The 12,581-nt window shown below is 31.1% G+C and overlaps 1 protein-coding gene across 1 annotated transcript; it reads right to left on the reverse strand.

The window, feature by feature from the left end:
• Positions 1-693: 693 nt before the first annotated feature.
• On the reverse strand, positions 694-9,254 carry LOC140441076 (uncharacterized). Its single transcript, XM_072531508.1, has 2 exons — positions 8,477-9,254; positions 694-3,252 (listed from the first exon to the last, which is right to left on the reverse strand). The coding sequence occupies exons 1-2, from the start codon at positions 8,500-8,502 to the stop codon at positions 1,296-1,298; spliced, it is 1,983 nt and encodes a 660-aa protein (XP_072387609.1). The 5' UTR covers positions 8,503-9,254; the 3' UTR covers positions 694-1,295.
• Positions 9,255-12,581: the final 3,327 nt, after the last annotated feature.

Consider the following 12,581-nt stretch of genomic DNA (forward strand, 5'->3'; position numbering starts at 1 on the left):
TAGCAGCACAGATCTGAATAATGATAATATAGAGTATTTTCCTATATTTCTCGCAGCTATCCTTTCTGACACCTCTTTTGGTATGTGGTTGTCGTCTGTGATTACCGTCTCCAGATATTTAAACTCTTTTACTACTTAGAAGTTGTACTAGCATGTATTTCGCCTTCTGTACGTTTATTCTAAGACCCAGAGTACCTGTTTCCTCCTCGAGTTGTGAAGACACCTCTCAAGAAAATTCTTGTAGAATGAGCGACCATCTAGAACATCAGCAAAAGCCAAAAATAGTTTGGTCGTTGGATATCCCCTTCATCTCAGAGGATATTTTACTTTGCATATTGTAAGCATATTCGAAGGCTAAATTGAATAGCAATGGTGATAAGAGGTCTCCTTATCTAAGTCTTGACGTTATACTAAATGGCATCGATGTTCTGTTTCCTATCTTTACCTGTGCATATGAGTCTGTCACGTACATTTGAGTTAGATCCACTAATTTTCTTGGTATTCCCATTTCTAGTACTGCTAGCCAGTCTACTTCTTTTTATCCAATCATATACTTGCTGTAAATCTACGAAAATGTGGTGTCCATCTCAATGGAATTCCCAGTTTCCTTTTAATATTTATCAGATCGTAAATATTTGATCTATTGTTGACCTTCCAACACGAAAGCTGCATTGGTAGTCGCCTATAATATTGTTATGGAATACTATGCGTTTATTTCTTCTCCGGACTAACTCTTTGTTTTGGAATTAAACAGAATATATTGACATGTATAAATTTATTATATTAGAGGATGAAAATTACACTCTGCTTGTTATTTCTTAAACTATGAATATATAAGTTCTGTTATCTACAATTATTTAACGATGTTTCTGGATGGATTTGAGTACAAGAGATTGGACTCAAATATTAATATTAAAATAGCAAATACGGATAGCTTATCGAACAAAGAAATAAGAGAAATAAATTATTATTATTCCATAGATACGAAGTATTAGGTGAATAAACTAGCGAAACTTATTTATTCTAAATAGGAAAATATTTATGAAGAGTATTGATTCTGATTTCTAACAGCAAATAATTATTAGTGATTATACATGAGAACTTTTCATAATTGTAAATAACATATACCAGGTGACTAAAAACTATATAGAAATACATAGATACTTTAATTATCTTACATGTGAGTAGGTAGGTACATTACACCTCCTTTTGTAAGAATGAAAATAATTGTAAAATGAATTTTCATTTAAATGGTATAAAACATTTGTATACATTATTATTTTATTTTAACACATTTAAATAGTTTCTTTTAGTCTCGATAGTCTTTCACTTCGTCTTATCGGTGTAGTCTCTGTGAAACTAGTCTCTTCACACTTTTTGGATTCACTATAATTATTGTCTTTATTATGTTTACAATCTATACTTAAATCTGTCTCATGTACATGTTTTCGTTTACTTTGACATATATTTAGTGTTAAACAATTTGTAATTTGTTGACAACTATGTGACGGATTTCTACGAAATCGTCGGTAAAAATATTTAATTATCCTGTATAAAATATAAAGTAACATACATTTTATCAAAAATAAGATTGCATAAGTGAAATAAGAACTATTTTTTATTGTGTCTGAAAAATTAATATTTGTTTCTGAGGTCATTTTCTCTAAATTATCTAGTTTATGGCTTGCTAAATTTAATGCATCTCGATCGAGATTATTTAATTGTAAGGGAACAAGGTGTAATTTGGATTCATTATTTATCTTAATATCATCACAACAGACTTCTGGAAGGGATAAATCTGGAATGATAGACTGAAAATTACTTTCTTTTGGATTTGAGACAGATATCAAAATAGTTGATCCGGTGTAAGTTTTGCAATTATTCGAAGTAGAAAAAATACCTGTGTTTGAAAGAACAATAGATATTGGCGTACTAGTCTGACAGCTTAAAGTTAAATCTGTTGGTTTGGGTAAAACATATATCCAAGAATTTGGTTTGTTTAATTTATGCCAAATTTCATATTCTGTTTGAATTATACGAGTATCGCAACTAGATGGTATGTTTGTTATTGAAGTTAACAATTCAGTTTCACAAATTGGATTAGTGTGTGTAAATCGGAAAGTATCAGGATTTTTGCAAATAAGTTTTTCTTCATCTAATGAATAACAGTCTTCTAATGTATCAATAGTAACATAAATGTTTCTATTTTCTGAAAGAACAAGATATTTGACAGATGGAAGAATAAAGGTAAGTCTCTTTAATGTTGGATGAATTATAGGAAGAGATATTAGTTTAAAAAGAGAATAAGGAGTATTACTAACCAAAGGTATACTAACCGTAATTAAAATCTTGTTATCAAAATATATATATTTAAGTAAAATGATATCGAAATATTTATGAGCATAATCGATAGTCAATGGAAATGGATAAGTCGATGTACTAGGTAAATGCGTTACCGTTTTAGATAATTCTTGAATTAGTTGCTCAGGTGTTATAACAGAAGGATGAAGGTTATTATTTCTTGCAAATAGAATAACGTTTATTAAAGTAGAATATTCTTGTTGTAATTCTGTTATAAAGAAAGTTAGTAAGGTAAAATGTTCTTCAATTTTTTGTTTTAAATCTAAATTAAAATATTTATTATTCATTTTATCTGTGTAATTGGTAATTGATTCAAAATTTTTATCAAAAATCACTTTGTTTCGGTCTAGATTTGTAATAGAGTTATTAAAATTTGCAATCGTGGCTTTTACTACATGAATTTGTTGTTTTAGTAAATCAAGAAGATGATTTTCGTTACTTTCAGCTTTGTTAATAGCATTATTGAAATTTTCAGCATCATCACTGTCTAAGGTACCGAATAAGGTCCTGAAAACAGATCCAATTGCATTAAATAGAGCGCGTTTTGGTCTAAAATGTTCATGCAGAATTATGTTTTTTAAAGTTTGTTCATCTTGAAAGAGTCTAGGTATGATTTGTCCTAAGAGTTTTAGTGAAGTATCGCATAATCGTAATTCAATAAGAACTGGTTTGTTTTGACACAGTCTTAATGTTTTTTGATAGGTGAGATCTACAAAATTTAATTTGTCTGTAAAAGGTTGTAAAGGAATATGACTTAATATGTTCCAATGAGTTTCAATAAATTGAACATTTTTTATGTGTTCGTAATAGATTCCAGGTGATTTGTTGATAGGAGTATTGGTATATTTCTTGTGAATTTGTTCACTATTTGTCAGCCATATTATTGCATACCTGAAACAAAAGCATGTTTCAATCTATTCATGTGAACTTTTATTGGTTTTTTATTTACTAAAATTGTGCAATTGACAGGAGAATTTATCTCTAGAATTTTATAAGGTCCATTATAATTTTGTGTAAGTTTTTTGGTTTGACCCTTCTTTGTTTGCTCATTTTGGAGATATACTAATTGTCCTTCTAAGAAAACGGTGTCATTAATCTTTTGGTCATAATATTTTTTACTGACTACTTTAGATTCTAATAGATTCGTTTTTGCTAACTCATGAGATTTTCTAAGCTTAAGTGTTAAATTATCTAAATAATCTTCATATGTATATTTGAGTTCTACTGGTCGTATTATACTGCTAGGTAGATTAGGTGTATATCCAAATATTAGTTCATATGGTGTGAATTTGGTTGAAGTATGATTAGTTGTATTATATGAAAACATAGCAAAATCTAGCCATTCGTCCCAATCGGATTGATCAGCTTTAATATAATGTTTAAGGTAGTCTGCTAAAGTAGCGTGACTCCTTTCTAATGCAGCATTTGATTCTGGATGATAAGCAGTACAATTTATATGTCTGATTTTAAAAAGCTTGGCGATTTGAGAAAATAATTTGGAAGTAAAATCTCGGCCTTGATCAGTAACTATTATATCGGGTTTTCCAAACTTGCAAATAAATCCACGAACCAGATTTTCAGCGATAGTCTTGGTTTCATGATTCGGAATTGCATAAGCTTGAGAAAATTTTGTTAAGTCATCTTGTAATGTTAATATGAACTTATTACCTGACTCGGTTAAAGGTAAAGGACCTACTATATCTAAAAATATTTTTTCTAATGGATTTGAGCTTGTTGTTGTTATCTCCATGGGCTTTACGAATTTTTTTCTAACGAGTTTATTTTTCTGACAAGATTCACAGGTTTTTATAAAGTTTTTAATATCATTTTTCATATTATTCCATTTGAAATGTTTTTTTTATACGATTGTATGTCCGATGAAAACCAGAGTGTCCAGCCGTAGGACTAGTGTGATTCTCTTGTAATATTGTAGTTATTTCCTCAGGTTCAGGATTTGTTAGTATATCATGATAAATGATAATAGATATATCAGTTTTTCTAAAAATAAATCTAATCATAGATCTAATTTTTCCCCAACTTAATTTATCGTAGCTAAAAGTTATTCTGGGTAGGCAAATTTTTAATATTTTATCGTTTAATAACCAGTCTCTTAATTTTATTAGGGAATTAAATATATCTTCATAAGAGGTATTGTCCCAATAATTATTTTTTATAAATATGTAATAAAAGTTTTTATTTTGATCAGAAATATATATAATGTCATTTAGTCTTGGATTTTTGGCTTTCAATTTTTCTATATGACTGAATTGTTTATTTATTTGTTTCTGAACGATCTCATTAAAATTTAAATCTACGGAAACAAACAATGCTAAATTTTGTGAAAATGATGTAATCTTTTCATTTGTTTCTTTTATATTATCATTTGTTATTAATATAGTTTCGGATTTAGATAAGAACTGTGAATAAGTGTCATTATTTTCTTTACTCATTTTGTTTATTTGTAAGGTGATTGTTGCCGGGTTTTTGTTTTCTTCGCAAATATTTGTTTCAGATATGGTTAAAGGAGGACGACTTAAACAATCAGCATTTTGATTTAATTTACCTGGTTTATAAATAATTTCATAGCTATATTCTTCTAATGCTAATCTCCACCTAACGAGTCTTGATCCGGGATCTTTTACATTAAATAGCCATGTGAGTGGTTTATGATCCGTATAAATGAAAAATTTATTTCCGTACAAATATGGTCTAAAGTGTTTAACACTCCATACAATTGCAAGTAATTCTTTTTCTGTTGTGCTATAGTTTGATTCCGCTTTGTTCAAGGTACGACTAGCATAAGCAATAGGTAAATCATCTGGTACTTTACCTTGAGAAAGTATGGACCCTATTGCATAATTACTAGCATCCGTTGTTAAGACAAAGGGTTTGGTAAAATCTGGATACTGAAGTATTGGTTCTGAACAAAGTATTGATTTCAGGTTCTCAAATGACTGTTGTTGAATGCTTGTCCAATTAAATTCAACATTTTTCCTCAGCAGTTTTGTTAAAGGTTGTGTTAAAGCACTGAAATTTTTTATAAAGCGTCTATAATAACCAGTGAGACCCAAAAAGCTCTTAATATCTTTTTGTGTTCTGGGTATAGGAAAATCTGTAACAGCACATACCTTTTTTTCGTCCGGTTTGACACCAAATTCAGTTATTAAATGTCCTAAATACATTACTTCGCGACGAAAAAATTCGCACTTATCTGGTTGTATTTTTAAGTTGAATGTAGACAATTTTTCGAATACTTCTTTTAATCTTTTATTATGATTTTCTAATGTATCGGCATGAATGACTATATCGTCGAGATAGACAAAACATCTGTAATTTTGTATTCCTGAGAGGACAGTATTCATTAGCCTTTGAAAAATACTGGGAGCATTTTTTAATCCAAATGGCATTCGTGAATATTGATAATGTCCAGACGGAGTTGAGAAAGCAGTCTTTGGAGAATCCTCAGAATCCATTTTGATCTGGTGAAATCCTGATGTTAAATCTATTGTTGAAAAATATTTTGAATGACCCAATTGGTCTAATATATCGACTATATTCGGAAGTGGAAATGAATCTCCTATAGTAATATCATTTAGTCGTCGATAGTCTATAACAATTCGCCATTTCTTCTTTGCTGAAGCATCGGCCTTTTTTGGCACAACCCAAAGGGGCGAATTCCATGGCGAAGTTGATTCTTCGATAATACCTTGATCTAGCATACCTTTTATTTGAGTTTCGACTTCATGTTTGTGTACTTCAGGATACCTGTATGATTTAGTGCTAATAGGTACATTAGAATTTAAAGGAATTTTGCAAGTTATGGCATTTGTACTGGTAAGTTGATCTCCTTCCAGATAAAAGATATGATTGTACTCCTTGCAAATAGAAATTAAAGATGATTTTTCTTCACTATTTAAATGATCTGTTCTCAAGGCATTTTTTAATTTAGCAATTCTGTTAGAATTCGTATTATCTTTATAAGAAGACATTTTTCGTATATTTGCATTGTTTTGTAAATTTGGAATTTTTTCTATTGCTACTTGAATATCGTTTAATTCAACATCCGTTTCAGTAGTGTTTACGATTGAGGTTAAAAAGAAATCATTTTTTACTTTAACAACACTAGGACATAAAAATACACCTTTAAAGATTTCGCGTTCGGGACATAATCCTTCGCTTAATTCATTATTTATTACTTTAATTTGAACAATTGTTTCAGTTCTTGCGGATAGAATAGTTTTATTACTTCTTGAGTTAGAATTAGAGTTTTGATTTAGTATAAGATCGTCTGAACAGGATTTTTCTTCTGAACAGGATTTTGATTTATGATTTCGTGAAGAGTTACAAGTTTTATTTGTGCATATCTCAGTGGATTTTACACATTTTGGACTTGAATTTTCTTTGGATTTAGAGTTAGATTTAGATTGAATTGGATTGGATAGTAGTTCTTCACTACTTAAGGTTATTTGGATATCATTGGTTTCTAAATAAGAATGATCCTCTATGGATTTAGCATCATAAGGAAATATTTCATCGATATTAGAACTTGTCTCGATATTTTGATCTCTCAGAAATTCGTCATTGTCATTGTTTAATGGAGATTTTATATATTCGATTGAAATAGAACAATTTTTAAAGTTTAATTTATTTTCTTTATAATCAATTTGGCATTTATTTATTTCAAAAAAATCGCTACCTAATATACCGTCGAAATGAAGAGGAAAATCGTCTTCTACGACATAGAAAACATGAGTTTGGACAAAATCTTTTATCTTGAAATTTACGTTACAACTACATATAGTTTTATTTGGATTTAAGACATTTTTATCAATGCCTCGTAGAGTAATAGACTTAGAATAAATTTTTGGAATGTTTAGTATTTTTGAATATTTAATTAAAGAAATATCTGCGCCTGTATCGATTAGAAACTTGCAAGAGGATGGATTAGAATTATTTACTAAGGGTAAATCTACATAGGAAGTGACTGAGAAGTTGATGGTTGTGATACGGCCTGAACTGAACGAACTCCTCGAGAATCGACCGTTGGTTGTCGAGGATTCTGGAAGTTTAAAGAATTTGTTGGATTTTTGTTTTTATTGTTAAATTCGCGTTTTCTACATTCTTCTATAACGTGACCTGGTTTTTTGCAGTATCTGCAAAAACGTTGGGAAGTGTTGGTATTTTCTTTTCTTAAGTTTGGAGGAAAATCAGAATTGGAATTTGAATTTGAAGGTTTATAATTTTGATTTTGAGAATTTGACCTTTGAAGATTTGAATTAGGATATTTTGGGTTTTGAAAACTAGAATTTTGAAGATGTCTAACATTTCTATCTGAATTGTTTTTATATCGACAGTTATTTGAGGAATGGTTATTTCGTTTGCAAATATTACAGAATGGTCTGAAAATTTCTTGTCTTGATAACTGTTCTTGTTCTTCGGCAATTGCTATAGCAACAGCTCTTTCTAAGGAATCTGGATTTCGGGCTTTGATTAAAATAGAGAGGTCTTTGTTTAATCCTCTAATAAAGACATTTAGTGCTTGAGTTTTTAAGAGTTTAGTACATGCATTTCTTGCATCTGGAGATAAGTCTGGATCAAGTGTATTTATTAATTTTATATAGCAATTTTCAACTTTATTTGCAAATGACATTACATTTTCACTGGGCATCTGACGTAAGGAATGTAATTCCAATTGCCACTGACCTTCAGTTCGGCGTTCAGAATAAGCATCTAATAAGAAGTCTTTTAAATCTTTCCATTCGTCAAATGTTCTGTTTCTAGTTATGGCCCTAGCTTTATCGGTTAATTTAGTTTCTATAATGGCTAATAAGATGGGTTTGGATTGCGGATTTACTAAATTGTATGCTTTATCACAATTGTCTATGAATTCGTATAATTTTGATTTTGTACCATCAAATCGAATGAGAAGTTTTTCAGCTATTTCAATTGATACTGACATTTTATTTGAATTAGAAGTAGAAGAATTTGAAAGAGAATTTGAGTCGGGAGAAGGTATTTGTTCGTCAAATAAGTTACTTATATCAGGATATAAAGTAGACATACGTTTACAAGATTTTTAAAATATGAGACAGAATTTAAGATAGAATGTACTTACAAGTAGAATATTGTTGTTGGTCGCATAGTCTATTATTCCACGGGTTCACCTCTACTTCCGATGGAACTACAATTGGGTTATGACTGGAACTGGATTTCGAACTGGATGTACTGGACCCCAATGTAATTAGTTGTAGTGGCGATTTTTCCACACTGACAGTTTTTTTTTGAATGATTCCTCGAAGGAAACAAGTCAATTCAAAAATTCCTCAGCTCTCCTTCTATCAGCAATCAGAGGAACTCTGCTACTAATATCCCACGTTCTGACACCAAATTTTGTTATGGAATACTATGCGTTTATTTCTTCTCCGGACTAACTCTTTGTTTTGGAATTAAACAGAATATATTGACATGTATAAATTTATTATATTAGAGGATGAAAATTACACTCTGCTTGTTATTTCTTAAACTATGAATATATAAGTTCTGTTATCTACAATTATTTAACGATGTTTCTGGATGGATTTGAGTACAAGAGATTGGACTCAAATATTAATATTAAAATAGCAAATACGGATAGCTTATCGAACAAAGAAATAAGAGAAATAAATTATTATTATTCCATAGATACGAAGTATTAGGTGAATAAACTAGCGAAACTTATTTATTCTAAATAGGAAAATATTTATGAAGAGTATTGATTCTGATTTCTAACAGCAAATAATTATTAGTGATTATACATGAGAACTTTTCATAATTGTAAATAACATATACCAGGTGACTAAAAACTATATAGAAATACATAGATACTTTAATTATCTTACATGTGAGTAGGTAGGTACATTACAATATCTTCCGAATACGGAGTGAGCCTCTTTAGCAAGATATATAGATGATATAACTTTTTACGCTATGTTGATAAGCTATATGCCTCTCAGAATATTGTCATACAATTTTTGATGTAAAACGTTTCCTCCTCTTCTTTGCTTCTTGAAATGTTGGTGCTGGTATTTTCACATATCCTCAAACTCACTTTCAATATTTAGTAAATTCCGAAAGTATTCCTGCCATCGTTCAACGAATTTTGTTTCTACTATTATTAGTTCACCTGCTTCATTTTTCGTAGCTCGTGTTACCCTAATATTTTTATCTTCTTCTAACTGTCTTCACTTCCCTAAAGAATATCCTTACCTGATTTTTATTGCCACTTATGTCCAGTTTTCGTATTTGCTGTTCTTAATAGTCGCTCTTTTTAGTTCTGAGTACTCGCCTTGTTTGTGCTCTTGTTCTGTGAAAATCTGCTTTGTTATTTTCTGTAGGGTTTTCTAGCAATTTCAATCTTTTGTGAGTTTTTATTTCCAGCATTTCCTCGGATTGTTTATCAAACCAATTCCGTTTCGGGCGAGTCCTCTTTTTACTCGCTGCCATGCTTGTCTTAAGTCTGCATCCTAAGAAGTCCTAAGACTTCTTCTACACAGCACAAAATCTTCCGCTGCTACTATAGGCAAGATAATGGTCTTCAGTCTTCATAAAGACCGTATTATTAACAGCCAAATCCCATGCCACTCCAAAGTCAATCACACTATTTCCTTCATCATTTCTTATTTTCATTCCCAAACCTCTACGAACTCTTTCTATTCCCGCTCTTTCTCTACCAATATGACCATTCAAATATCTCCTATACAACTTTTCGTCTACAGGAATCTCGAGTATCTCGCAATCAAGGGCCCTCCAAAATTCTTCCTTTTGCTGTTCTTCACAAATGATGTTAACGTTGGTATGGCCTGTATTTAATTGGACACTCATTATTCTACCACTTCTTCTTATTACCCCTACAATATGTTCCTCCCATCCTTCTTTTTCTTCTTCTTGACTGATTTTACAACTCGGGGTAAGTTTTCGCCGCATCCATTATAGCCCTCCATCTTCTACGATCTTGCGCTTCCATTTCCCATTGTTGTACCTTCCTTCATGTTCCTTCGATTCGTTGTTCAAAACAAGAGCTACTCCATTTTTGCCGTGAATGTTCGATTAACTTGCATCCGTCTCGAAAATCTTTCGAGTTTTCCACCTCTCCAATGAGTTTCCTGCACACAGAGTACACCAATCCTTCTCCTCTGTGTGAAATCAGCGAGCTCTCTTCCTTTAGCTGACATGCTTTCATTTTCAACATATTATTTTATGAAAAGTTTTATTATGACTTCGATATTACATGAAAAAATTTTTCGTTGAAGTTTTATTTCATGGTTGTTCAAAAATGTCACACAATCAATGCTAATCTGTGTAAAATCCCCAAATAAAACATTTAAATTTCACAGCCGTCGCAACGACTGGATCCTAATACTTTTATATTATTTGAAACTAATTCTTCGACTGCCTGGTCTGTACCAAATACCACAAGCAGCCCAAACATTCGTGGCTCGCGGCTTTTACATTTTTTCGAACTCTTTACCTTTTTGCTTATCAAAATCGAGTCGTGGATAAATGGTCAGAGTGGTTGTAATGATAAGAACGGGCCTGTCTGTCTGCAGTTTGTGTGTGTATTCGTCTCCGTGTGTATTCTATGTTCGTCTATAGAACATGGAATTTGATTGGGCGGCCCATTTAGATGAGGACTAATGGGGTTTTTTTAAATGATCGGAATGTCATAAAAATATATACGAAATGGTCTTGATTTTTAATGATGGTAATACTGATAGGAGTAAAACAGTAAAACAACAGTTTTAAAGACAGAGATTATGTTTTTTTTTTTCATTGCTGAGCAAAAGAAATAATCATTAAACTATTGACAAAAGTTTGCTTTCACCTTAGTTTCTTGGTTTCAATTAAACAAGAATTATAGGATGAAACTTTTTATTAATATTTCTAGTTTCAGCTGAGTTTAGAACTCCAGTTTAGGTTTCCCCAGTCATTTTAGGTCGTATAATAAAAGAGTTTACTGTATTTTATAATAGATATGAGGTTTCAGTTGTAGACTTTTCTTGCAATTTACTGTTTTTATTGGGAATAAACTAAATTTTTACTTTAAAATAAGTTTATTTTGACGTTTCGATTTCCACTTAAAACATAGTTAATAATGTTTGGTATTTTGAGAACGATTCACGTTCGGAATTTCTCCTCCTCGAGCCCAAACATTAATTGCAGTGATTTTTTTGTTGCCAATCAAAAGAATGTTACAATTTAAGATTAATAATCATAAAAAACAAAAAATAAAAAAAAAAAACCCTTTTGGTTTTTTCAAAAATTGTAGTATCTCTAGTGATATTTTGAGTCTGAACTGACAATAAAAAAATTAATATTCACTTATCATTTTTATTGATGAAATTTAGTAAAACAATTTCTATTGACACTACAATATAAAAAAACCTTGCACCGGGCACATTTGACAAACGTCAGGTGGTGGCATCCAGGATACCTGCGTTTTCATCTTGATTTTTGGCTTTCATTAACGAATTCTGGGAGGTGTTTAGCTTCCTTTGACCATAAGCCTTTATCAGGGATTGGTGCAGTCTTTCTTCTTTTTCTGATTACATTTTCATTTTCTTCGTTATCATCATCTTCGTTACTTTCGTCAGATGTGGATTCGATTATCTTCTTGGAGTACAAGAGCGACCTAGCATGCGAAAACTTAAATGACAGGTAATCTTGAATATGTTTTTTGAGAGTTTCTGCAGCTAAACAATCTTTCTTGTATTGTAGCCAACTAGCTGCAGCACAAAAATCAATAAAGGCGTAAATACATCGTATTGTCCATTTATTTGTTCTACTGTTCATAGAGTACTTTGAGATAATCCTATCCAGCAAATCTACTCCACCCATGCTTTCATTGTAGTGCTTAGTCTCTGCTGAGCGATTTATTGCTATGTATTTTCTATCTTTTATTGACCAGCGCCTACACAATCCCAAGGGTTCAGCTCCAAATGCTGATGAAGCCATATAGATTGGTTTGGAATCGAACCATTTTGTAACAGCTATTTTGTTGTCTTTGTTTACGAGCATATCGTGGGAGCCTCTTCCTGATTTTCTTAGATCTTTATCTGTCTTAAATGTCACATCAGTTTTTGGTATTCTATTTTTCATTAGTGTTCCTGTTACATAAGGCTTCCGTGAATGTAATGCATCAATCAATATATTTGACGTAAAATATCTGTCAACAAAAATAGATA

The sequence above is a fragment of the Diabrotica undecimpunctata genome, chromosome 5 (genome assembly GCF_040954645.1).
Source record: "Diabrotica undecimpunctata isolate CICGRU chromosome 5, icDiaUnde3, whole genome shotgun sequence".
Classification (NCBI taxonomy): Eukaryota; Metazoa; Arthropoda; class Insecta; order Coleoptera; family Chrysomelidae; genus Diabrotica; species Diabrotica undecimpunctata.

What these genes read in the sequence shown, in the direction of transcription:
- LOC140441076 (XM_072531508.1), bottom strand. Translation starts at nt 8,502, where the DNA reads ATGCGACCAACAACAATATTCTACTT. An exon ending in CCAACAACAATATTCTACTT is followed by an intron (nt 3,253 to 8,476) that starts GTAAGTACATTC and finishes CTTTTGTTTCAG; the next exon opens with GTATGCAATAATATGGCTGA.